General features: G+C 41.3%; 1 protein-coding gene across 1 annotated transcript in view; it reads left to right on the top strand.

The window, feature by feature from the left end:
* Positions 1 to 25,460, top strand: part of GRIK4 (glutamate ionotropic receptor kainate type subunit 4) — a 758,447-nt gene that overhangs the window by 693,127 nt on the left and 39,860 nt on the right. The window contains exons 13-14 of the mRNA XM_063436300.1: positions 13,624 to 13,827; positions 15,443 to 15,556. Coding sequence (XP_063292370.1) covers positions 13,624 to 13,827; positions 15,443 to 15,556 — 318 coding nt within the window. The remainder of the gene's footprint in view (positions 1 to 13,623; positions 13,828 to 15,442; positions 15,557 to 25,460) is intronic.

The raw sequence follows: 25,460 nt of genomic DNA, 5'->3' as shown, positions 1-25,460 counted from the left end.
AGTAAAATACAAATTCAATACAAATGGTATAGGGGTCATAAGGGGATCAGTATCTTGTTTCAGACACCAACCACACCAAGTGTTCCAGAGGGACAGATAGCACCTCCTAGTTACAGGGGCCCAGGAATCCCAGAGGAGGTATTTAGTTGTTTGCGATAGGCCTCCGATGTTCCAGGATCTCCTGAAAGAGTCCAAGCAACCAAGATGAGATGGAGATGGTCTTCCTCCACCATGGGATGAGGTTGGCCCTGCGAATCCATGAGGACGTCTGGTATAGATGGAAGGAAGAGTAGATCCTGCCAAGAGAGGTCCAGGAGATCTGGGAACCAAGCTTGACCCTGCGAGAGAGGGGTCAGTAGGACCAGAGTGACCTGTTGTCAGCAAACTTGTAGGAGAACTCTGCAAATCATCGCAAATGGGGTAGGCTGAGCACTCTGGATCTGGGAGACAACTGAAGCACCTCGGAACTTGATAGTTTGTCCGAGAGGCAAAGAGGTCCACCACGAACGGGCCCTTAAATTGCAAAATGGGGAGACCAACCTGTGAAGTTGCCAGTTGCTGACAAGTATGCCAAGGAAGCATGAACAGCAGGACGAAAATAGAAATGGCAGAATGAGCTAAATGATAATCTATTAAATAGCCCTAAAAACCTAGACTATCTGAGAAAGGCTGCACAGGAATTTATTTCTACTAATCAGACAGCTGAAGTAAATCAACACACATTATGGTGTGCATTTAAATGCTACATGAGAGGGATTATTATTCAGAATAGATCTCCAACCGATAATACAAGGAACATTTTTAATCTGAAACTGCCTTTTTATTATTAATGCCGAAAAGGCATTCGATAGAGTTAAATGGAAATTTCTGGATTTAGTTCTAACAACCTTTGGGAAAGTTGGCCAATTTAAACAGAACACAACGCTTTTATTTTCTAAACCGCATGCTAGAGTAATTGGTCTATTAATAAGATCTGACTGGTTCCCAGTTAACAATGGGACAAGGCAGGGATGCCCTCTTGCTCCACTCCTATATGTTCTTTCAATCGAACCACTAGCAGCAATGATTAGACACAACCCTGAAATATATGGAATACAAGTCCATAATTCTAACCATAAGATAACTCTTTACATGGACGATATTCTTTTGACCCTATCAAAATCAGAAAGTTATATTCCAGCAGTATTAAAACAATAGAACTATACTCTTATTATTCAAACTATAAGATTAACCTACCTAAAACGCAAATATTAATGCTCAATTTACTCCTAGCCAAATTGGAAAATCTTAAAAACATATACAAATTTGACAGGGATAAAAAATGTATAGACTACCTTGGTATTAAGATAGCATTTGATTTTACTAATATTATCGCAATTAATGACAAAGATATTCTGAAGGAAATAAAGCAAACTAAAATCCTGGACAAATTTAGAAATTACTTGGCCAGATCGAATTAGTGTAGTGAATGTAGCCTACATTATTCAGAAAGTACTCTACTTATTTAGAGTAATCCCTTTGAAAGTATCCTCTAATATTATTTAACAATTTTAAACGTATATATCACAAGGGAAATCAGACATGGGGGTTTTAAATTATCCAGATCTGGTTAAATTATATAATACAACTATGATATCAAATGCTCTTCAATGGGTAAACCCCCATGCCTTACTCTCGTCCTGGTATACAATGGAAACTCACGATCTTTCACCTTATAACTTATCTAAACTCTTGTGGATCAATGTAACAAACATTACAGTCTCTAATCTTACAAATCCAGTTATACAGAATATCATTCAGACAATTAAAAAGTTGAAAAAAAGAATGAAAATGGTTGATATTATTCTACCTGATTCTCCTATCAAAGTGCTTTCCTATGAGATTGAGGACTTACACGTATTAAATTGGATAAAGTGTGAAACATCACACATTTCAGACTTGTGGGCACAGGATGAAATTATACCATTCTTCACTCTTCAACTAAAGTATGGTTTACCCCACAGAGAACTTTTCACATATTTGAGAATCAAAAACTATCTTGGTAAGAAACACATTTTAATCGTACATCAACTTTCAAATCCGATTAAAAATGCAGTGGGAAAAAGACAAATCTCAAAAATCGCAAAAATCCTTACTGAGCATATATATTTTGAAAAACCTATCCCCCTTATAAAATGGGAAAACTATATTCAAAAAACATTTACATCTAATAATTGGTTTTAAAGTATATGTTCAGTAAGGAAAGATATTAATTACCTAACACTGATTGAATTACACTATAAGCTCTTATGTCATTGGTATATGGTTCCTACAAAATTGAACACGATTTCCACTCTAAACTCCGACAACTGCTGGCGATGCTTAACTTCCATAGGAAATACATACCACATTTGGTGGGAATGTTCAGTATTAAATTATTTAAAACATCAACTTAACTCATTGATTACTGAACTGTTTAAGTCGACTATAAGCATCTCACCTCAAATGTTTTTATGGAATCTTGAATTTACAAACTATACCAGAGATAAGAAGAGACTTATAACACATATATTATTTGCAACAAAGATCTGTATAGCAAGAAAGTGGAAATCGCCAATAGGAATAAGCTTGTCTCAAATTTGTAACCAAATTGATTACCAATGCAATATGGAACTAGGCTATTTTATCACAAGAAAATATTGATAACTCCCAATGTCTGGAGAACAAATCTGCTGTAAGGGTCGTCTCTCCGGGAAGGTATTCCGCTCGCAAAGTAATGTTGCATTGAAAACAGAAGCTGTAAACATCCTTTGTCACTTCTGAGAGGGTGCGTGATCTGGCCCTGCACAGGCGGTTGATATATTGAATGGCTGATATATTGTCCATCCACAATAGGATGCAATAGTCCGAGAGATGGTTGGCCAGGCTGCGAATAGCGAATGAGCCTGCGATCAATTCCAGACAATTGATGTGGAAAGTGCTTTTTTCTGATGTCCATGAGCCCCATCCCCGAAGGCTTGCATCCAACTCCACAATGAAGCTGTTCCATGCTGACATATGGAGGTGCCACCATATGTGTTCTTCTTTGACTTTCGAATTGCTGATATATTGGATTGCAGAACGTGGAGGAAACACATGTGAAAGCATCTATATCGAAGCCCAGGAACTGAACCACATGGGATGGGGAGAGAGCTGACTTCTCTCACTGGCCATGAAGCCCAAGGATTGCAGTCTGGAGATCTCTTTACAAAAGAGCAAGAGATTGTATAGATAAATCAGGCAGCATATGCCTTTGCCTCTGAGATGTGCCGTGACTGGCTTCAACAGTTTGGTAAAGCACCATGGTGTAGAGCTGAGGCCAAAGGGTAAGCACGTGAATTGTCAGGCTTGGCCTTTCCAGAGAAAAATGAGGAAATGCTTGTTGGGTGCACCAGTACTGACCGATATGCGTCCTCTAGATCGAGGTGGGTAACTGTTAGGGACCAGGAACCAGACAGAGACAGAACTAGATGCAAAAACACCTTTATTAATAAATAGAAAATAAAGTAATAACCAAAAGCAAAGTCCAGGAGGCAAGCAGGGGTCAGGCACCAAAGCGGGTTGTCAGACGAGCCAGGATCAGGAGAACAGAGAACAGCGAAGTCAGAAACAAGGCCACAGTCAGGAACCAGGAGCAAACAGGAACTTACAGGAACAAGGAGACTTCTGGGGAACAGGAAACCATGCAAGGGCAAGGAGGTACTGGGATTTGCTGCTTAAATAGGCTGCCTGATTAGCAGCAGGGCTGGTTACTACTATCAGGTGAGTAACCGTGGCAACATAGTGAAGGAGCTGATTGTTAATCTCAGCTGAAAACTCAGACACAGAAAAAAAGAAGGGTTGCTGTTTAAAACAGCAAAGAAACCCTGACAGTAACCAATCATTGGGATGAAGCATGTCTCGCAAATTGATGACTGGGTGGAATTATCCTGATTTCTTCTGGACCATGAAGATGGAGCTGAAGTACCCAGCACCATCTTGTGTGATTTGTACCGCACCTTTCATAAAGAGGGAGCAAATTTTCACATCCAGTTGAGCTTGTTGAGCCCTTGACAAGACAATACAGATGACCTGTCTGAATGAGGGGCAATACAATTAAATTGCGGAGCCCTGAACCGTGTCTAAAATCCTGGTATCTGAAGATAGCTGAACCGTGTCTAAAATCCGGGTATCTGAAGATAGAGTCTTCCACCTGTCTAAACAATGAGAAAACCTGCCAGCATGAAACAGAATGGAAAGGTTATGAGGAACATGTCTCATCTGTAGCCAGTCTGATGTACCCTCGGGTTCTGCTTCCTCAGATCCCAATCAGGAGTACCGCTTTTAATTGCTCCATACAGAGAGATACATTAGCATTGCCCAGCAGCATAGAGCCCATTCAGGAATCACAGATGGAACTAAAGATCCCTCATGAGAGAGGACGTCATCGGCTGATAGCAAAATTTTGGCTAGGGACCCCAGGAAATTCAAAAGCTTGTCTTGAGTCAGACGTAGACTACGTTCAATGCCCTTACGTGGGTCACGGCCAGTCCTGGCTAGGTAAGTATATACCATCAGGGTCATTATGACCTTACCCAGTAGGGAAGGTCTGGGACATTCAGCTTGCAATCATTTGTGGACCTATTGATCCAGGGGTCTCGTAATCCAGAAGTGAATGTATTGAGCAAGATGGTCCAGTAGTGATCATTCTGAAGATCGAGGATGTCAGATTTGATGATGGCATTTATGAAAACATCAGCTTCACCTGATGGAGTTGGTAAGGAGAACAGATTCTCAGGTGCAGGATCAGCAAGGGGTCTGTGTCCGGCCAGCTGGCCTTCTGCTCAGAGGCTGAGTAATCTGCTTGTCATTTGTCTAAGACTTCTAGTGGTGCAGGAGAAAAAGGATCTTTGCCCTCTTTCGACAGAGTAGGATGGACATTGAGGTTTTTTTAGTGTCTGGATGTTTAGAGCACTTTGCTGGTGCTTTACCCTTCTGGTTTAGAGGTTCGGGATCGTCCCCCTTCCAGTAACATTTGCAATGTCTTGTCTGTCCAACACTAGAGGAATCCAAATCTTCTGACTCCTCTGCAGAGTGGAGTGTTTCAGGTGTAATCTTGTCTTTACGATCTAAGGCGAGAACTCGTGTCAAAGCCTTCTAGAAAGAGGCAACAACTGCTGCATTAATAAGGGGACTTGTTTGTACTGATAAAATAATATTATAAATATTGTAAAAACAATTAACGTACAGAAAATCTGAGGCTCCCCATTAATAAATCCCCTTGGGTGTATATACCCTCTAGGGAGGTAGGGGACACAGACAAAGCACGCCAATCAGGGAGTTGTTCCAGAGGCAGCAATATCAAATGACCAATAGTTTGTACCCTATAGGGTTGGTCTGAGGTAACATATAGGAGGCTCACACCTAATAAAACCATTGAGTAGTATAAACTGGGTATCATAAAGTCCCATGATATTATGTATGGTAAATGTGCGCTCACCCCAGTATAGGGCCCATAGGAATAATAGTGGATGTAAAGGTAGGGGGCTCACTCCAAGGCAGATATTATTAAATAAAGAGGGGCTTACTCTCAAAGTAAAATTGTGTGATATATACAAGTAATATAAAAAATAAGAAAGTGAAACCTGGAAATGAAGAAAAAATAATGCATATAAAAATATATAATAACCTGAATAAAATAAGCAGTGAGTAGGAGAACAGCAGCAGTGATTATTATTGTTGTAGATCCCATACACAGTAAATCTTGCTGTAGAACCCAAAGGCCAGATGGCATAATGCAGAATATAATATATTTATTTTAAAGAATTGTAACGGATCACCTGGCACCCCGACTGAGTACCTCCGTTAATGGATGCTCCTAGTGCTTCCTGAGGACTCCAAGCACTCTGGCAGACACCACAATCACCGAATCCGAGAAACCTTTTAAATTCTCCCAAGCATATGAATGCTGTAGACCATTGAATAGGAACCATACGAATAGGCTTGTACTCCTAGCAGTCAACTGGAACAGCACTCAATAAATCCTTCCCCCCAATAATGAGACGACACATCACTTTGAGGGTAAAACAGGAACTCTGGACTGGCTCATCCAGCCTGGCTTTTATTACACTAATCCACATACAGGCCACACCCAGGGGGAGGCATAAAATAACCAATCACATACATGGTTCAGCCCACACATCCCCTCCCCTCAGATAACATTAAACTCAATTATCCGGTACACTTTTTCAGCCAAGTTCTGGATGTACCCCAAAACCCGGGGGTACACCTTTAAATCCAGCATCGCTGGATAGCCCTTATTCAGGGGGACAACATATCCAAAATTCAAGTAATTCGGATGAATGGTTCGTGAGATATGGGGTTCTAAAGATTTGACCGACCGCATGGGTAAAGTATCCGAAAACAGTTCCATGCATTTTGGCCCTGCGGTCGGTCACAAACAAGGGAATGAAAACAGGCGAATTGCCTGTGTTATAGAGCCTGGAGAGGGTTTGAATGAATTCCCTTGTTTATGGGGTTCTTTCTACCGAACGGCGGGTCATTCGGTAGTTTCCATACGAATTTCTGGAAGTATGGAGGTCTCAGCGGTGTTTGCCTAGTCAAGTGTCCGATTTTAGTTCCAGACACTCGACGGCAAAACACCGCTGTTCGGTAGTTTAAGATGGCCGCCGCCACGTGTTTGTTTCCCGAATGGCGGCCACCCAGAGGACAAAGAATACATTACACTGATTGCCAATTACCCGTTTGCAACATTGTTGCAAACTGTAATTGGAGGCACACTTATTCCTGGGTGATCTGGTTGTTCGGTAGTTTCACTCAATATAATAAATGGAGTGATTCTACCGAACAATCAGAAGAATGCTGCATACATATCCCAGGTTAAACTTAATACACATATAATATTACAGGCAGTACACTAGAGTATGTATCACAGTCTTAAAGGGACAGTAGTCCCAAAAGTCCCAATATGTCCATAGATGCTGTTAAAAGGGCCAGTAGCACCAATATACAGTACAATATGCCCCAAATAACCCAGGGGCCATAGTCAGCAGGTAGGAGGCTAGCAAACAGGCTTCTCCAGGGCCCAGTGGCGAGGTTGGTTTCGCCACATTTCTCCCCTTTTCCAAACAGACTAACAGGGTACCTGACCTCTTGCCGGTCAGTGCCCTTGTTAGTCCAGCAGCCCACCCACAAAACAGAAACAGCAGTACAGTCCACCCACAATGAATGGTTACTACACCTGAGTAATGGAAAAACTTGTCCAGGTCCAGGTGCCTCACCCCGGCTGTGTGGGGGACTGGTAGGCTGTTTTGGTGGGTTGCTGAGTGGGCAGAGTGGGCAGACTGGTGCCAGCACTACTACGGGAGTAGTCTGGTTGGAGACTTGCTGGAGACCGACTGCCTCCCCTTTAGCTGCGCAGCTCTGCTGCTGGAGACCGACTGTCTCCCCTTGAGTTACACAGCTCTGCTGCTGGAGACCGACTGTCTCCCCTTTGGCTAAACAGCCCTGTTGTGGGGGGGCAGGACCGACCGTCCCTACCCCCTGTGCTGGAAGTGCAGAGACCACGGTCCCATCTGCACAGGTGTGGGGCTTACAGTCTCCCCCTGGTACATTAAGCTGCCGCTGGGGAGAGGTGGTAACAATCTCCTCTCCCATTAGAACACTCTGCCCATTGATGATCCGCCGCTGGGGAGAGGTGGTAACAATCTCCTCTCCCATGCCTACTTTCAGTCTTTGTGGAGGGAGACCGACTGTCTCTCCTCCCAATTCAGTGTCCTGCTGCTGGGGAATAGAGACTGGGCTCTCTATTCCCAAAAAATCACGCTGCTGCTGGGGGGTAGGACCAACTACCTCTGCCCCCTGTAACTCAGCCTTCCGCTGGGGAGGGAGGACGCTGCTCTCCTCTCCCTGCACTTCACACTGCCTTCCCGGCATATCACTCTGCTGCTGGGGGGTAGGACCAACTACCTCTGCCCCCTGTAACTCAGCCTGCCGCTGGGGAATGGGGACTGGGCTCCCAATTCCCTGCAATTCACACTGCCGCTGGGGAATGGAGACTGGGCTCCCAATTCCCAATAAATCACGCTGCTGCTGGGGGGTTGGACCCACTACCTCTGACCCCTGTAACTCGGGCGCAGAGACCACGGTCCCATCTGCACTGGTGTGGGGCTTACTGTCTCCCCTTGGTGTGCTAAGCTGCTGCTGGGGAGAGGGGGTAAGAAACTCCTCTCCCTTACACACTTTCAGCAGCTGGGGAGCAGGGCTGACCCTCTGTACTCCCTGTAGGCAGGGCGCAGAGACCACGGTCCCATCTGCGCTGGTGAGGGGTTTACTGTCTCCCCTTGGTGGGTTAGGTTGTCGGTGGGGAGAGGGGGTAACAAACTCCTCTCCCTTACACACCTTCAGCCGCTGGGGAGAGGGGATAACAGGTTCCTCTCCCTGCACCGTAGACTGCCGCTGGGGAGCAAGAACGGCACCTTCAGCTCCCTGTAACGCACACTGCCGCTGGGGATCTGGGCCGACTGCCCAGCATCCCTGTAGGGCCGGTAGAGAGACCGCAGTCCCATCTCCACCTGCCATCTGTGGGTCTTCCCAGGACCAATCCGTGAGGCCCCTCAACATTTGTGAGTAAGGGCCACCTGCTTCCCCACCTGGCAACTCTGGCTGCTGCTGGGGATCTGGGCCGGCTGCCCAGCATCCCGGTGGGCCCGGTGGAGAGACCTTGGTCCCATCTCTACCTGCCTGTTGTGGTTCCTCACAGGACCAGTCTATGAGGACCCCCACTTCGGGTTCCTCCCGCCGCCTCAGGGAAAGACGGCTAACCTCCTCGGATGCAGCCTCTACTCGGCTGATGTAACGCTCCTGCTGCTGAGCATACTTCCTCTCTTTTGCCAACCGGAATTCTCGGTCCAGCCTTGTGTTTCGCTCAGCCATGACCTGGTTCCAGATCACCCGGCGTGTCTCCATGGGTATATCATCCCCATACTCGGCCACTCGCTGCCTCACCTCGGCCAGCCAATCATCTCCAGAGCCAGAACCTTCCATACTTGTCTGCTCCCAGGGGCGCTGCACGACTGCTAGCGTTGCCCTCAATTTGTAATCCAAACGAACTGTGTCTCCGAGCTGCTTTACCTCGCACTAGGACGCCATCCCACCGCTGCCACCAATGTAACGGATCACCTGGCACCCCGACTGAGTACCTCCGTTAATGGATGCTCCTAGTGCTTCCTGAGGACTCCAAGCACTCTGGCAGACACCACAATCACCGAATCCGAGAAACCTTTTAAATTCTCCCAAGCATATGAATGCTGTAGACCATTGAATAGGAACCATACGAATAGGCTTGTACTCCTAGCAGTCAACTGGAACAGCACTCAATAAATCCTTCCCCCCAATAATGAGACGACACATCACTTTGAGGGTAAAACAGGAACTCTGGACTGGCTCATCCAGCCTGGCTTTTATTACACTAATCCACATACAGGCCACACCCAGGGGGAGGCATAAAATAACCAATCACATACATGGTTCAGCCCACACATCCCCTCCCCTCAGATAACATTAAACTCAATTATCCGGTACACTTTTTCAGCCAAGTTCTGGATGTACCCCAAAACCCGGGGGTACACCTTTAAATCCAGCATCGCTGGATAGCCCTTATTCAGGGGGACAACATATCCAAAATTCAAGTAATTCGGATGAATGGTTCGTGAGATATGGGGTTCTAAAGATTTGACCGACCGCATGGGTAAAGTATCCGAAAACAGTTCCATGCATTTTGGCCCTGCGGTCGGTCACAAACAAGGGAATGAAAACAGGCGAATTGCCTGTGTTATAGAGCCTGGAGAGGGTTTGAATGAATTCCCTTGTTTATGGGGTTCTTTCTACCGAACGGCGGGTCATTCGGTAGTTTCCATACGAATTTCTGGAAGTATGGAGGTCTCAGCGGTGTTTGCCTAGTCAAGTGTCCGATTTTAGTTCCAGACACTCGACGGCAAAACACCGCTGTTCGGTAGTTTAAGATGGCCGCCGCCACGTGTTTGTTTCCCGAATGGCGGCCACCCAGAGGACAAAGAATACATTACACTGATTGCCAATTACCCGTTTGCAACATTGTTGCAAACTGTAATTGGAGGCACACTTATTCCTGGGTGGTCTGGTTGTTCGGTAGTTTCACTCAATATAATAAATGGAGTGATTCTACCGAACAATCAGAAGAATGCTGCATACATATCCCAGGTTAAACTTAATACACATATAATATTACAGGCAGTACACTAGAGTATGTATCACAGTCTTAAAGGGACAGTAGTCCCAAAAGTCCCAATATGTCCATAGATGCTGTTAAAAGGGCCAGTAGCACCAATATACAGTACAATATGCCCCAAATAACCCAGGGGCCATAGTCAGCAGGTAGGAGGCTAGCAAACAGGCTTCTCCAGGGCCCAGTGGCGAGGTTGGTTTCGCCACAAGAATTAAACTGACTTATTTAAAATGTGCCGACTCGCGGTGCTCAGTGGCGGAAGACAGTTGCAAATGCCGCCCTAGGTAACACTAGTGCAGATAAAGGCCTCCAGGAAAATGGCCACCAAGATCCTTTTAGAGACTAAAAGAAGAAGAGAAAAGAGAAATAGAAGAGAAATATAGAAAATATATAGAATACATATTGAAAAATATATAAGCGGTACACAATAAAATAAACTGTAAATGACAATTAAATAGGAAAGAGATATAGGAAATAGAAAATATCAAAAGTATTAATACTAAATAAATAATAACAATAAATAAATAATGAGGGACATATGAACTATACAATGAAGTACAATAAACTTAAACCACAGAAACCTACAATAAGTAGGAGACAGCGGCACTCTGACCTGTGCTAGTGAAGAGCAGCAAAGAAAGGGGAGGAATCAACTGTGGGAGGGAGTTTTATTATCTATTCCTTTTTTCTGATTAGTTTACTTTGTTGCTATGTTACATTTTTGCTGCTGTGGAGCTTAAGTAAAGAAAGGCTTAAGCAGAATATGAAGCCCTCTGTCGTGTCATAAAATTAAAATAGTTGAGATAGCAGTATGTTTTGGAATGATTTGTGTAATTTAATATATATATATATATATATATATATATATATATATATATATATATAGCCAGTATATATAGCCAGTAAGCAAGAGGAGTGGAAGGAATGTTGCAGTTTTATTAGTGTGATTGTGAGCGTGATTGCGTATGTGTATTTCTGTGTGTATATAATTGTCAGTGTGTGTGTGTGTCATAGAGGAAGCATCTTATGGACCCCCCCAAGGCAGGCAGCTGTGAGCAAATCAGAGGCGGCAAGCTAGCTGTAATCCTCCTGCTCTGCACCCTCGTGTGACGTATGCTGATGCAGGGAGACGGAATATGACCTCACAGCAGTCGCACTGGACCTCAAGGACAGATCCAGTCCAGCTCTCCCAAAGGTAGGGAGACTGGGTGGCCAAAATGATAATATTAAGTAAATGTGTGAGTGACTGTCAGTGAATGTGTCAGTGAGTGTGTGCCTGTGAATGTGTCAGGGAATGTGTGCGTGAGTGTGTGTGTCTGTTAGTGAATGTGTGTGTGTGTGTGTCTGTCAATGAAATTGTATGTGTCTGTCTGTGAGTATCAAATCCAATCAGTGAGAGTCTGTGTTTGTCATTGATTTTGTGTTACTATCAGTGTGTATGTTCCAGTAGGTGTTTGTCAGTGAGTGTGTCAGTGAATGTGTGTGTTTGTCAGTGAGTGTGTATGTCAGTGAGTGCATGTGTATCTGACAGTGTGTTCATGTCATTGTGTGTCTGTCAGTGAATGTGTGTGTTGGTTAAACAGTGTGTGTGACAATGACTGTCTGACAATGACTGTCTGTCAGTGAGTTCATGCCAGTGTACGTGTATCAGTAAGGGCATGTTATCTGTCCCCAACACTGTCACCTTCCTACACACTGCCCCCTACACAGCCCCCTTCCTACACACTGCCCCCACAATTTTACTTTCCAACACACTGCCCCCCACACTGTCACCTTCCTACACACTGCACCGCTATACTGTCAGCTTCCTACATACTGTCACCATCTTATACACTGTCCTGGTAACTGGTAACAATGGTCAATGGTAGAGCAAAGCACAAGGTCTGCCCTAATCAGTGGTAAAATGAGTTACTCCTGAACTTATCTGCCTATATATGCAATGGGCCATGAAAGTTTCATCTTTGGGGTGAGCTCAGCATTGGCCCTGCATGGGTTGGGCGGGAGATCCTCGCTGCCAGGAATTTTCCCAGTCTAGCCTGATGGCAAATTCTGGTCGGCCTCTGGGAATCCGAAAAAGGACTAGATTTACTTTTTATGTACATGCACCAAAGGTTCAGAATTGGTTAAATGCCTTCTAACCTCTCCAAAAAAACAAAAAAAAATATGCACATGGACACCATTCTATTTTCTCACTTCTTTTAACATTTTTTATGTTTCTGTGCCTTTCAGTGTATGCTCTTCTCTGCAAAAGAGTTACTTTTGCCTCAATTTGTGCTATTTTATTACATGGTATTTTTTCACGCATTTTATTTTCCATTTTTTACAATGTAATTGCTATGTGCTGATCACTATCTGTTGTAATAGACTTTACTAATGCTTGACTGCAAAATAGTTACATGGTTGGAATCTTGTTGATAATTTGTAGTCTGTAACATCTACTGGCTTTTGTTAATAAAGATCCTTCCCATGTAACTGTGAGGTTTTGTGGCTCCCATGATTCAAAATTAATTGCTATACACAGTTACGCATTTGGAATCAGTGTGCCTTTTATCCCAGTCATGATCTGACAGGTTGCCAAATTGGAAAAAGAAAATCATGGAAAAAAAATAATCAATGTGTGGATATTTTTGTCTACAGTTTTCAATAATCCTATTTCTGTTGATTTTAAGTAACTATTTTAATGCAACTTTAGCGGTGCAATGTTGAATATTTGCAAGATATTTCATTATCTTAAAGTGACAGTCCAAGGACAATTTGTGATTTGTGCGATAACAAATAAATATGAACATATTTTATATTTAAAAGTGGGCTATAAAAAACATCATAAAAGTAATGTGTGACCATTATAGGGCTTTAGAGAAAGCAGGGAAACAGTACAAACAGATCAGCTCATAATGAGAGCTGTGTTTTGCTTGGCTTCTTGCTTGTCAAAATCCAATTAAGACTTAAATACTTGTCAGTGACCAGAAAGAACACACTAACAGTATGTTGTATGCTATAAAATGCAGCATTCTTAATGCAATAAAATAGACATCTACTATACATTTTATTTACTTTTATATATTTGTTTCACCTTTTGAAAATATGTTCAATTAAGTGTTTCACTGATAATTGAGTTGTATAATTTACAACAAAATAGCAAATATGGAAATCTCTTCAAATGGTTGAGTTGTTTTTGTTTTTTTTATTTTGTTTTGGCATCGATTTTGTAGTGCTGTTGTCAGTGTCCTATATTTCACTGCATTTTGACTAATGTCAAAAGTAAATTTCTCTACTGACATATTTTTAGAGAGAAAGACATTATAAAAAATGTTTGTTAATGAAAGTGTTTTTGTTTTCAGGAAAATCCATATCTGATGTTAAAGGCAAATCACCAGGAACTGGAGGGAAATGACCAGTACGAAGGTTTTTGTGTGGATATGCTGAAGGAGTTGGCCAATATTCTGCGATTTAACTACAAGATTCGCCTGGTTGCAGATGGAGTATATGGAGTTCCGGAGCTGAATGGTTCCTGGACTGGCATGGTGGGAGAGTTAATATCCAGGGTAAGAACAGAGTAATCTTAAGAAATCTGGTACCCACAAAATATTACAACTGGGGTTGTGATAAAAAAAAAAAAAAAATTCTTTCAATATGAGAGTATGCAGTTTCACATTATATTAGGGTTAAGGTAAAGAGTAAAGGTAACGACTATATTTTCAGTTTATCACTGCATTATGTTGAGGAGAAGAAGAGCTAGCTTCCTTATTTCAAACAAAAGCACCTTTAAACTGAGACATAAACGTAATTCCTTGGTCTAAATCTCTATGGGCAAATCATACAACATAAACATGTCCCCAGAAAAATCTTCTAAAGAAACAATACAAAGAAGTAGCTATATATAATCTAATGCATACTTAATGCTTAAAATATCACCTACCATTGTAAATACTTACAGGCTTTCTTTAGATTTACTATAATATCTGATAACTTTAGCCAAATTATGAAGATGGCATCTGCTTCTTATTATAGTATATTAATAGTATTATTATTATTATTATTATTATTATTATTATTATTATTATTATTAACATTTGAATAGCGCCAGCAAATCCAGATTTAACATTAAATAAGACAATTACAAAAATCCTACAGGAACAGTCGGTTGAAGAGGACAATGCTCAAACGAGCTTACAGTCTATAAGATGTGGGGTAAAAAATACAATAGTACAGGATATGGATTGTGTTTCTTTATGATCCATCTTGCCATATATATTAATGTCTTTTGATACAAATATATTTATTTTTTATATCACTATATTTATTTTTACATATTTTTTTTCTTTGATAAAAATACATTTTTACAGCATCAATATTATGCTATCATTGTATTAAAATACAGTTAGGAGTGCTGATGGAACTATTTATTTTTATGCTTGTTTTCAAGTGTTACAAGCTTAGAATGATGTTTTGCTGCCAATTGTATAGCAAGGAATGACAGGTCATAATTACAACACATAATCGAAAAAGGTGTAAAAAGCTCTTGAGGTATAAAATATGAAGTATAATGATAATTAAACAAAAGCATCCCCAGGAAAGCATATATGTGAGTACATATTATCTGATAACCTTGATACAACTTATAATTTCCCTACTATAAATTTGTTGGCACAATGATTTTATGAAGGTGAAAAGATCATTTGGTATGGAATGTGAAAGCCATCAGTTTAATAAACAGGTATGAAATCTGAAGATATTAACTTTTATTAACTTATTATATTAATTATATGACTTAGCTTTTTGTTTTTTATTTTCCTGGGTTCTGAGAATTCATGTGATTGCCAAACTACAAAGTCTAATTTGTCTTCCTGATTTAGCCAGATACAAAATAAATTGAACTGAATAAGCCTTTGAATAGCACCCAAGGCTAACTCATCATTGATGATACAATACAGATCTTAAAATGTAAATGTTAAGATAACTGTAAGTCACAAATTGTCATGCTAAAACCAAAATAAGTCACTAACGTGCATGGTAATAAAAAAAATAAGAATAAAAAACACTGTAACATTATAGAACTTGTGCAATAAATGTATAAATGTATGGAACCTACCCTGAAATGTTAATAAAACTAAAGTAATACTCTTGGTACACAGACTTAATATTTTCATGTCCCATCAGAAGGCAGATTTAGCGGTTGCTGGCCTAACAATCACAGCAGAGAGAGAGAAGGTGATTGATTTCTCCAAGCCATTCATGACTTTAGGAATCAGCATCTTGTACCGTGTTCATCTGGTAAGGTTTCTGATTGCATCTTCTAAGTAAAATCATTAGACATATTTGCATGCTAATTCTTACACACTGATTTGATTACACATAATAATTAAGGTTTGCTAATGAGCTGCTTTCTTAATTAAATTTCAAGGTAGCAGAATTATGCTAGAACTAGGAAGAAAGACAAAACTGATATTTTCACGCAGAGAGGGAAGAATTATATATAACTCATGATCTCAGTAGAATGTTTTCTTATCTTCTTTGTTACAGATCCTATGTATTTTCATATTTGGTTTGAAATGTGGTGTAATAGAAATTGTTGCCATATTACTGCAGTTAATAATTGTATATATATGGATTATGTCTTCATTTCTCTATGCCGGCCACATGAATAATGTTTTTTATTGTATATAATATAGGTGTCCTCCCTTTACGACCTACCTGTTTTCCGACTGTTTGCACGTACGACCAGCTCTCTAGCATGGGGATTGGAGGGATTCCCCACGTTAGAGAGCAGGTCTATGTTCGACGAATTTTTCTCCAAACGTAGATTTCAGAGATTCCCTACACTAGTGAGCTAATCTATGATCGGTTAAGTTTCCCCGAACAGAGATTCTCGGAATTCCCTGTTCTAGTGAGCAGGTCTATGTTTGGAGAATTCCCCTGAATGTAGACCTGCTCTCTTGCGCATGCTCGCTAACGCTTCCTCACTTACTGACCAATTTGTTTTACGACCGAGTCATAAGAACGGAATCCGGTCGGTAAGTGAGAGCTGCCTGAATTGTATATTATTCAATATATCTACTTCCTGTATTGCTGTTTCCTATAAAGTATGCTTTTCAGTCATATAACCACTGGTATGCTTACCACTAGCATGGCATTCACATTATTGCAGTTATTATCCATTTAATTGCTATATTTAAGCATTCTTAATCTCATAAAATGGTGGCAGAGTTCCTGTGATTCTGATTGGCAATACAGTGTCCACGCTTATGAATCCAATAAAAAAAATCTACTTAATAAACAAAAGTTACTGTTGTGGGTAATTACATTTGTAACATTCACAAATCTAAATATTTACATTAATGAGCACCTATTGTAATTGTTTTTTTTAAATTTATACAGCTTTTATACAAACATTGGGGCGAAAACTGAAATAGTTACAATAACTACTGTACTCCATCACAAATCCACTCAATATGGGTAGTTTTTATATATCATAGTGCATAATAAAATAATAAATATTATTGTTACATAGAAGTAGAACATGTAAATGTATTCTCTTAAATCACTGACTTGCAGAATATTTTTTTTATAATGATTAGTAATGCAATTGTTTTAGAAAAAAAACTCCCATATTCTTTTTTGGGAGATCCCTTCTTGAAAGTAGTATCGTAATGTAAAATGTAGTAATTTGTAATATATGCAACCATATAAGCTAATTCTGGCACCATTGATAAGAAATGTCCCATCATTAAATATAAACAGACAAAATGCTCAAAAGTCTTGTTATAGATTTTACTGTTAAGTTTCATTATTATTATTTTTTTTTTGTCAAATTTGACTTTTATTGTTTTTCAAATAAAAAAAGGGGGGGGAAGATGGGATACAGAAAGAAAGAAGGGTGGGGGGAGGGAGGGGAGACAACAAATCATAAGATTACATGTCCTTATTTTTTAAGCATGTTCCGACATAACATGGTGTTTCGGGGTAAAATAGCAACAAATCAAGGTTATGCATGATGGTTCTTTGGTTCAAGATTACAAATTATCTCCACCAAAAAAATTGAGTAAAGAACACAGTGGGTTTGACAAGGTTTAACAAGTAGCACTGATTGCACCTCCTTCAGATCAATCCGTAAGTCCTCACTGGTTCCCTTGTTAATTAGTAAGTTGTATAACAGAAATATAACAATAATAATACTAATATTAGATTTAAATTAAGATCGAGTTGAACTAAGCCAGACTTTTAGAGCATGAGTGGCTTAGTCTTGTGTGTCGTGGTGTGTCGGGTCTTGTGGGACATAACATGGCAAGGAACTATTTTGTGCCTGCGTGTGTCTGGGTGGCGAGTACATGACTGTCTCATATTGTGCCTGTCAGTAGGATAGGTTGTGCCTCTTAGCGGTGGAGGCCGCCACAAGTTTGCTTGAGTGTGTCAAGTTGGTAAAACGTAGATATTGCATATTGTTATTTTCGTATCATGGGGGTCTTCTCTGATCCTTTGTCTTTTTGTTCGGTATCTCTTTGTTCAGAAGTGTAAGCCAAGGTAGCCATATACTTTCTATTCGTTTTGCTGAGATGTGGGAGACTGCTGAGAGCATTTCGTATCTATAGTACTGGTAAATTTTGTCAGCCAATTCTTTATGTGACGGGCAATATGTTGTCTTCCAATGCCCAGCTAGAAGGTTCCTGGTCGCTAGAATGATAATTGTGATTACTTTCTTTGCTGCAGTATTCCACGTAGTTGGAAGCAGCAGTAGAAGGCTTTCCCGTGGGGTAAGATGTTGCGTTTTGGGCAGAATGGTTGTTATGAGCTTTTGAGTTCTATTCCACAGAGGTCTAATCTTTTCACAGTCCCACCACATATGCATCATAGTTCCTAAATGTGACCCGCATCTCCAACACGTGGGGGTTGTTTTAGGGAATATCTGCTGTAGGCGCTGTGGGGTGAGGTACCATCTGTAGACCATTTTTCTGTGCGCTTCTACATGTGAGAAGCATGAGGTGTTACCCTTGAGTGCATTAAGTGCTTGTAGCCATTCTTCGTCTGAGAGACCAGACAATCCATCCTTTTCCCATTGGGACACATAGGTGAAGGACTTGGGAGGTAGAATGTGTAAAAGAGTTTTGTAGCATAGGGATAGTGATTTGGGTTTAGTGGGGGCCGAGCGACATCTCTCAATCATGGACGTAGCAATATTTGCCTTTGGTTCCGATGTTTGAGTTTGGAGGGTTAGTTTATCTTGGACAATACTTTTCAATTGGAGGTATGGGAATATGAAGGAACTCGGTAGGTTATATTTTTCTTGTAACTCCGGGAAAGCAAGGATCCCAGTTCGAGAACACACATCTCCAACATAATGAATGCCGTGTGTTGCCCATGCCTTTAGTGAGAGCCATGGGGATAATTCTTCTATTGCCACTAAAGGGGCATGTACACTATATTTCCCTTTTTCGACCTTGGTGGTGAGGAATTTATCCCAAATTTTCATTGTTAAAGACGTGGTAGGGTACCATGGTAACCCTTTTTTCCTATATATCTTCGGTGTCCACAGAACTGTCGTCAAGGATGACGTAGTAATTCTGTCTCTCTCCATGTCTACCCACTGGAAAACTTGTGGAGATGCGTGGAGGCGTATTGCTGATTCGAGAACGGCAGCTTCATAGTATGTGCTTATCTTTGGTAGGCCTAAGCCCCCTTCTGACTGGGGGTTTTGAAGTAAGGAAAGAGGCAATCTAGGTTTTTTGCTATTCCATATAAACCTGTTCAATGTAACTTGGAGTGTCTTAAAGAAACTAGTCGGGACTTGCAGAGGGAGCATTCGAAATATGTACAGGATTTTCGGTAGCAGCACCATTTTAATAGTGTGAAGTCTGCCTAGCCACGACAGCTTGACCTGTCTCCATTTCTGAAAGCTAGAGATGCAGGTGTGTTGTAGAGGGCTATAGTTTAAGGACACCATTGTCTGTTTGTGGAGGGCTAGTTTTACCCCTAGGTATGTAATATGTTTCTGCCGCCAGTCAAAACGGAATGTGGTGTGTAAATGTTGTATACGTGTTGTAGGTATGTACAACGGTAAGGCTTGTGTTTTAGCAGTATTTAGTTTGTAGTATGAGATGCGTCCAAATTCGTGTAGCAAGGACATAAGTTTAGGTAAGGATGCCTCCGGATTGCTCAGGGTTAACAGAATGTCATCTGCAAACATAGTCATACGGTATTCATTATCTTTGATTCGGATGCCAGTGATGGTTGGGTCTTGTCTGATCTTAGTGGCTAGAGGCTCCAGTGCTAGTATGTAAAGGAGGGGGGATAAGGGGCACCCTTGACGAGTTCCATTTGTCAAGATAAAGGGTGCGGAGAGGAAGCCTGATTGGGACACTTGAGCAGATGGGCCATTGTACAGTGCCATGATCCCTTGGATTAGCTTCGGTGGAAATGTGTATTTAGCCAACACCGAAGACATATATCCCCAGTGCAATCTATCAAATGCCTTTTCAGCATCTAAGGCCAGCAAAAGGCTTTCTATGTTTTCATCCTCTATGTGGGATAGTATGTTCAGCAGTTTTCTAGTATTATCCGACCCCTGTCTGCCTTTTATAAATCCAGATTGGTCATTGTGTATCAATCTCGGGAGTATTAGTGCCAACCTGCTCGCTATTAATTTGGCATATATTTTCGTGTCACAATTTAAAAGAGAGATGGGTCGAAAATTGGCACAATGGGTGGGGGGATTCCCTGGTTTCGGCAATGTGGAAATGTGTGCCCTCAGCATCTCCGCGGGCATAGAGCCCATTTGGAAGCACCGATTGAAGAGGTTGGTCATGTGTGGTGCTAAAATGTGTTTGAATGTATGGTAGTATAGATTAGTAAAGCCATCCGGCCCGGGAGATTTTTGTTTTGGTAGGTGGTTGATTATGTCTAGTATTTCTTGAGTTTGGAACGGTTGAGTCAACACATGGCATTCTTCTGTCGAGATTGTGGGGAGATGGATATCTCGAAGATAATTAACTATATCGGTCTGGTTGGGGGAATGTGTGTCGCTATTGCGGGCTAAATTATAGAGATCGCTATAGTATCTACCGAACTCTTCTACAACATCTTGTGGATTAGTGAGCTTTTGTCCCTTCTTGTCATGTATAAATGCTATTTTAGATTGTATCATTCTCGATTTTAGTTGGGCTGCTAGAATTTTGCCTGCTCTATTGCCCTCCTTAAAAAATTTATGTTTCAGTTTAGTCAGAAAATAGGTTGTTTTCGCTAGCTCCATATCTCCGAGTTTTGCCTGTAGCTGGAGGATTCGTTTCGTCGTAGAATGCGATGGTGAAGCTTTGTTCGTGCGGGTGAGTTCTGCAAGTTCGGTGACCGTGTCTGTGTAATCTTTTATACGTTGTCTTTTGCAATAACTGGCTTGTTTGATGAGCTGGCCCCGAAGGACCGCTTTGTGTGCCTGCCAGAGTGTGTCTACTTCTATGTCTGCCGTTTTATTCGTGGCAAAGTAGGTCTCCATGTCCCCAGAAAGTTGCGTTACAAATGAATGGTCCCTAAGGAGTGTATCGTTAAGGCGCCATGACCTATTGCCTGATACTGGGTATTGAGTCATGTACGATATTGTGATCGGAGCGTGGTCAGACCATGTGGTGACACCGATGTCTGCTTTGGTAATCTGTGCCATTTGTGTTATTGGGAGGAGGAAGCGATCAATTCTCGAGTATGTATTATGGACCAGGGAGTGGTGTGTGTAATCTCTCCCTAGGGGGTGCAGGGCCCTCCATACATCGGTGTATCCGTGGTTGAGAAGAGTGTTTGCTATCAGTGAGGTGTTGCGTTGCCTCTTGCGCGTTGTTGCTTGAGCTACCTGTGTGGATGAAGTAGTATCCAATAGTGGATCTATAATAAAGTTGGTGTCACCACCAACAATAATGTGTCCAAATTTGTGAGCAGTTGCGAGAGAAAGAACTTGGTCCAAAAAGATGTGCTGATCATTATGTGGACCGTAGAGGTTGACCAATGTGTATTGGGCATTGTTAATTATGCATTGGAGAATGAGGTATCTCCCTTTCTTGTCGCTTAATTTTTTGATCAGTTGGAACGAAACTTCTTTGCTTATCAGGATTGTGACTCCCCGTTTCTTTTTCTTATACGTGCTATGGTACCCTATCGGAAAGTGTTTGGACATGAAGGTGGGTTTGTGCGTTGTCTGAAAGTGGGTCTCCTGATAGAACGCAATGTGTGCTTTGTGTCTTGTGGCTTCCTGGAGTGCGAGACGTCTTTTGTGAGGGGAATTGAGGCCTTTAACATTTAAAGAGAAGATATTAAGAGCCATACTTGCGGATTGTTTGGTTGTTTGTGAACTTTGGGCATACTACTTGGATTTCTGTATCTGTTAGGTGTATGGGCAGGTAGCTCACCGTGATATTAGGTCTGAAGGTTGACCCCGAATTCTTGTGGGCTTTATGTGGAGACACATATGCATGAGTTGTCTGGTCAGTAGCTAGGTCGTGTGAAACATGTGGTAGCTCGATCTGTTGTCGTTGGGTGATTCTGCGGGTGTAACGGGACCGGGGGGGAGGAAAGTAGATAACTTGGATGGGGTTATATACAGGAAGATGGTCTCCATAGTGGGACCGAGAAGTCATAGAGACAATTGAGCAATGAAGCTCGCGTCGGGGGAGGAGTCTTCTGTGGCCCCCTGAGGGGGTAACTCTTAACTTGTATATTCTTGGGGAAAACACTATCTCAAATATTAAGTTTCCCATATGTAGAATAATAGGACCTGGGTGCATGCTAGTTATATGTTACTCAGATCGCCAGCAGTAATACATTTCCAATAGCTAGTTATAAGATCATAACATGGGACAGCAGCCTAAACATCAATTCAAACAGTCATATAAACAACAAGAAAAAGAAAAAATAAACAGCCGTTTTTCCCAGATCCCATACATAGTTTGACTATCTTGGTTGTACCTAATACATATAAAGGTAGTAGAACACATAAGTGTCATGTTCTGATGTTATAGACTTAAGGCAAATCTATATGCAGCGTTTGTCGGTCGGTGTAGATCAAGGTGTATATTGTAATATCTGTGGGATTGCAGACCCCTAGATAAAATATCACATTGAGAATGGTAGAGTGACATGGGTAGATGGACGTGAAACTTAAGCAGGTCAACAAAGTGCACATGGTGGTTGGTATCCGCTTGTGCGTAGCCTGGAATTATAATTCCTGCTTGGTGCCCAGTTATATTTAGTGCCCACATCGTATGGGTGAGATCGTGTAAATTATCTTAGTTGGGGAAAGGATTAATATATATGACCAAGGGCTGCATATAGATCTTAGGGCTATTTGAGCAGCGGTGTGCTGTGCAAAAATAGCACATAGGAAGTTACATTTCTTGTGAAGCTAAATAACATTAAACATTTTAACATAGCAAAGGTGGAAATACCACAACAGTATGAGGAGAGCCCATGACCAGTTTACTGGTAAGCTGGGTAATAGGTAGTCCTGGGAGGACATTGTGAGACAGTCACTTAGCTGTGGCTACAGATTTCCAGTCCTGCGGGATTTTCAGCGGTGAAGTGACGGCTGGCTTCTTAGCAGCAACACCGGGTGTGATGTCTTCTAGCGGGATGTTCCATGCGGTCAGGAGCTTTTCCCCGATCTCTGGTGTTGTAACGACGTGTTCGGATCCGTTGTATCGGGCTATGATTTTCGCTGGAAAGCCCCATTTGTATGTTATGCCGGCATCTCTCATGGCTTTAGTAATTCGCTGAAACGACTTTCTCGCTGCCAGTGTAGTTGCCGAAAGGTCAGTGAACAGGTGAATATTATGAAAGGTCTCCGGTAGGGCTGGTTGTCGTCTAGCTGCCTGCATTATCTGTTCTTTAGTGGTATAATAGTGTAGTCTGGCGATAGTATCTCGAGGCATAGAGGTTGGGAGATTTTTGGGCCTCGGCAGCCGATGAATCCTGTCTATTAAAGTGGCTTCTTCCGTGAGCTCCGGCACCATGAGGAGGAACAATTGTTTGGCAAATGAGCCTAGGGCCTTAGGGCCGATATCTTCAGAAATGCCTCGGATTCGGATATTGTTCCGTCTGTCTCTGTCTTCATGATCTGCCAGTTTAGTTATGATAGAGGAAACTTTCGCTTCAATGGTCTCAAAGGCTGTAGACACATTGTTGTGCGCCGAAATGATCTCCTCCGTTTTTGTTTCCAGATAGTCAGTTCGCTCACCAAGTGATTGTAAATCCGCCCGGATTTCTTTAGCTATTTTGGCAAAGTCGGAAGTTAAGGATGTCTTCAATTCATTAAGCATTCTTTGTATAGATGCGTTTGTTGCTGGGATGGCTTTAGCCGAGACAGAGGTAATGTCGCTTCTGTCGGAGCTGGAAGCTGGCGATGTAGGCCTGCCGGCGCCATCTTGGATGCAGCGTGGCGGTGACTGCATAGCCGAGATCTGCAAAGGAGACGGTTTTGGCTTTACTTTCTTCAGAGAACAGTGAGCCATCAACTCGGGTGACTTCCCCGTCGTAAGTAGGTAAATTTAGGTGAATATTGTTCTGTTAATCGCTGTCAATTAGTGACTCCCGCACGGAGCTGAACTAACAGGCGTCCGTCTCCATTAGCCGTCAGGCCACGCCCCCGTTAAGTTTCATTATTAAATCATTTAAATAAAAGTATTCTGAGTTGAGGTGAAGTATTTTACAGTTTGTTCCCTAAAGAAACACTAAATGAAAGGGCTTACCTTATCCAAGTTAAAGGTGAAATTGTCTTGTTAATAATCTTATAAATCTGAAGTCAAAGCATGCAGTACTGCAAAATAATCTTTTTACTTTAGTTAAAAAAAAAAAAAAAAAGTTTATTTTGGGTGTTTTGGTTTTACATTGCATATCCCGATTAATATTACGTCTTTTTTTTAATTTTAAAATAATTCTTCTTTGTAATCCTCATATAACATGGACTTAATTCTGTTTTGTCTGAGAGAGTGTTTCTTCCAAACAAAAGAATATGATAACTTCTTTTAGGATGAGTGTGGTGGATATGAGTAAACAAAAATTGCTGAATATAATTTTTTTCTAATATTATTGCAAGTATGCTTGACATGGAGGCACGCATGAGGAAATACAGGAAAAGTAAAAAAAGAAAACATGACATTTAATTTGAATAAGGGTATCCACGGAGAGATTTGAACTGAGATATTTCAGGGAGCATTAATTCCAAATGAATGTAAAGTATGCAATTAGTTGTATTACATTTCTAGGGAGTATAGGTATATATTTTAGATAAGGTGTTATATATTTTGCATTCCTTTCTTGTATTGGGAAATTAGAACAAAGGTTGAAATATGATGATGAGTAGATCAGTCATGCAGAAAGCAATTTTATGGTATTATGGAGAAGTGAATTTATTAATAATAACTAATAACATCAAGCGATTGTCCAAGATATGGTAGGCAGCAAACGTCTATGTGGATAATCCCTTTATTAACCCCTTAAGGACCAAACTTCTGGAATAAAAGGGAATCATGACATGTCACACATGTCATGTGTCCTTAAGGGGTTAAAGAAAAGGCCTGTTACATAGATATGAGAACACTGCACTACTTTATTATAATTCTAGTGGAGGGATTTGTTGATAACAAGCTATCTTCAATGTGAAATGACAGAACATTTTGATTTTGGTCATTTAAACAGAAAAAGGACATATACCCACTGTATACGGAATGACGAACTGTTAGAATTGCATTCATTTCATTCAGTAATTGGGCAGTCAATGACAATGCATCAACAGTGCGCGACAACATGGAATGCCGCAGACCATGACAGTGCAGCAACTTTGTCTTGTGAGTGTGTTCATGCTAAATCATGGACCAATCATTATGCAGTGCTAGCTGATAGTGATTTACTGTTTGATCAGCCAATCAATGTCAAGCTTCTACAAAATTAGACCAGTCTTGAATTTTAAAGTGATGACTTTGAAAATCTGTAAATAAGACCGTCAGTTTTCTTATTTCCTGATGATGAAACACTTGGAAAGGGAACTAGCAGCATTGTGTTGGTTGTTGGATTGTATTCTTGCAGTGTGCAATCTTACTGTTGAGAGAAATTGAACTAGCTGGTGTTGATTAATAGCGAAAATATTAATCTTATCAGTCGTCTTAATGACCGGAAATGTATTTTTTCCATTCTCAAACATTTTGATTTA

Source organism: Pelobates fuscus, chromosome 11 (genome assembly GCF_036172605.1).
Source record: "Pelobates fuscus isolate aPelFus1 chromosome 11, aPelFus1.pri, whole genome shotgun sequence".
NCBI lineage: Eukaryota > Metazoa > Chordata > Amphibia > Anura > Pelobatidae > Pelobates > Pelobates fuscus.
This window is presented reverse-complemented; position numbering and strand designations above follow the sequence as displayed.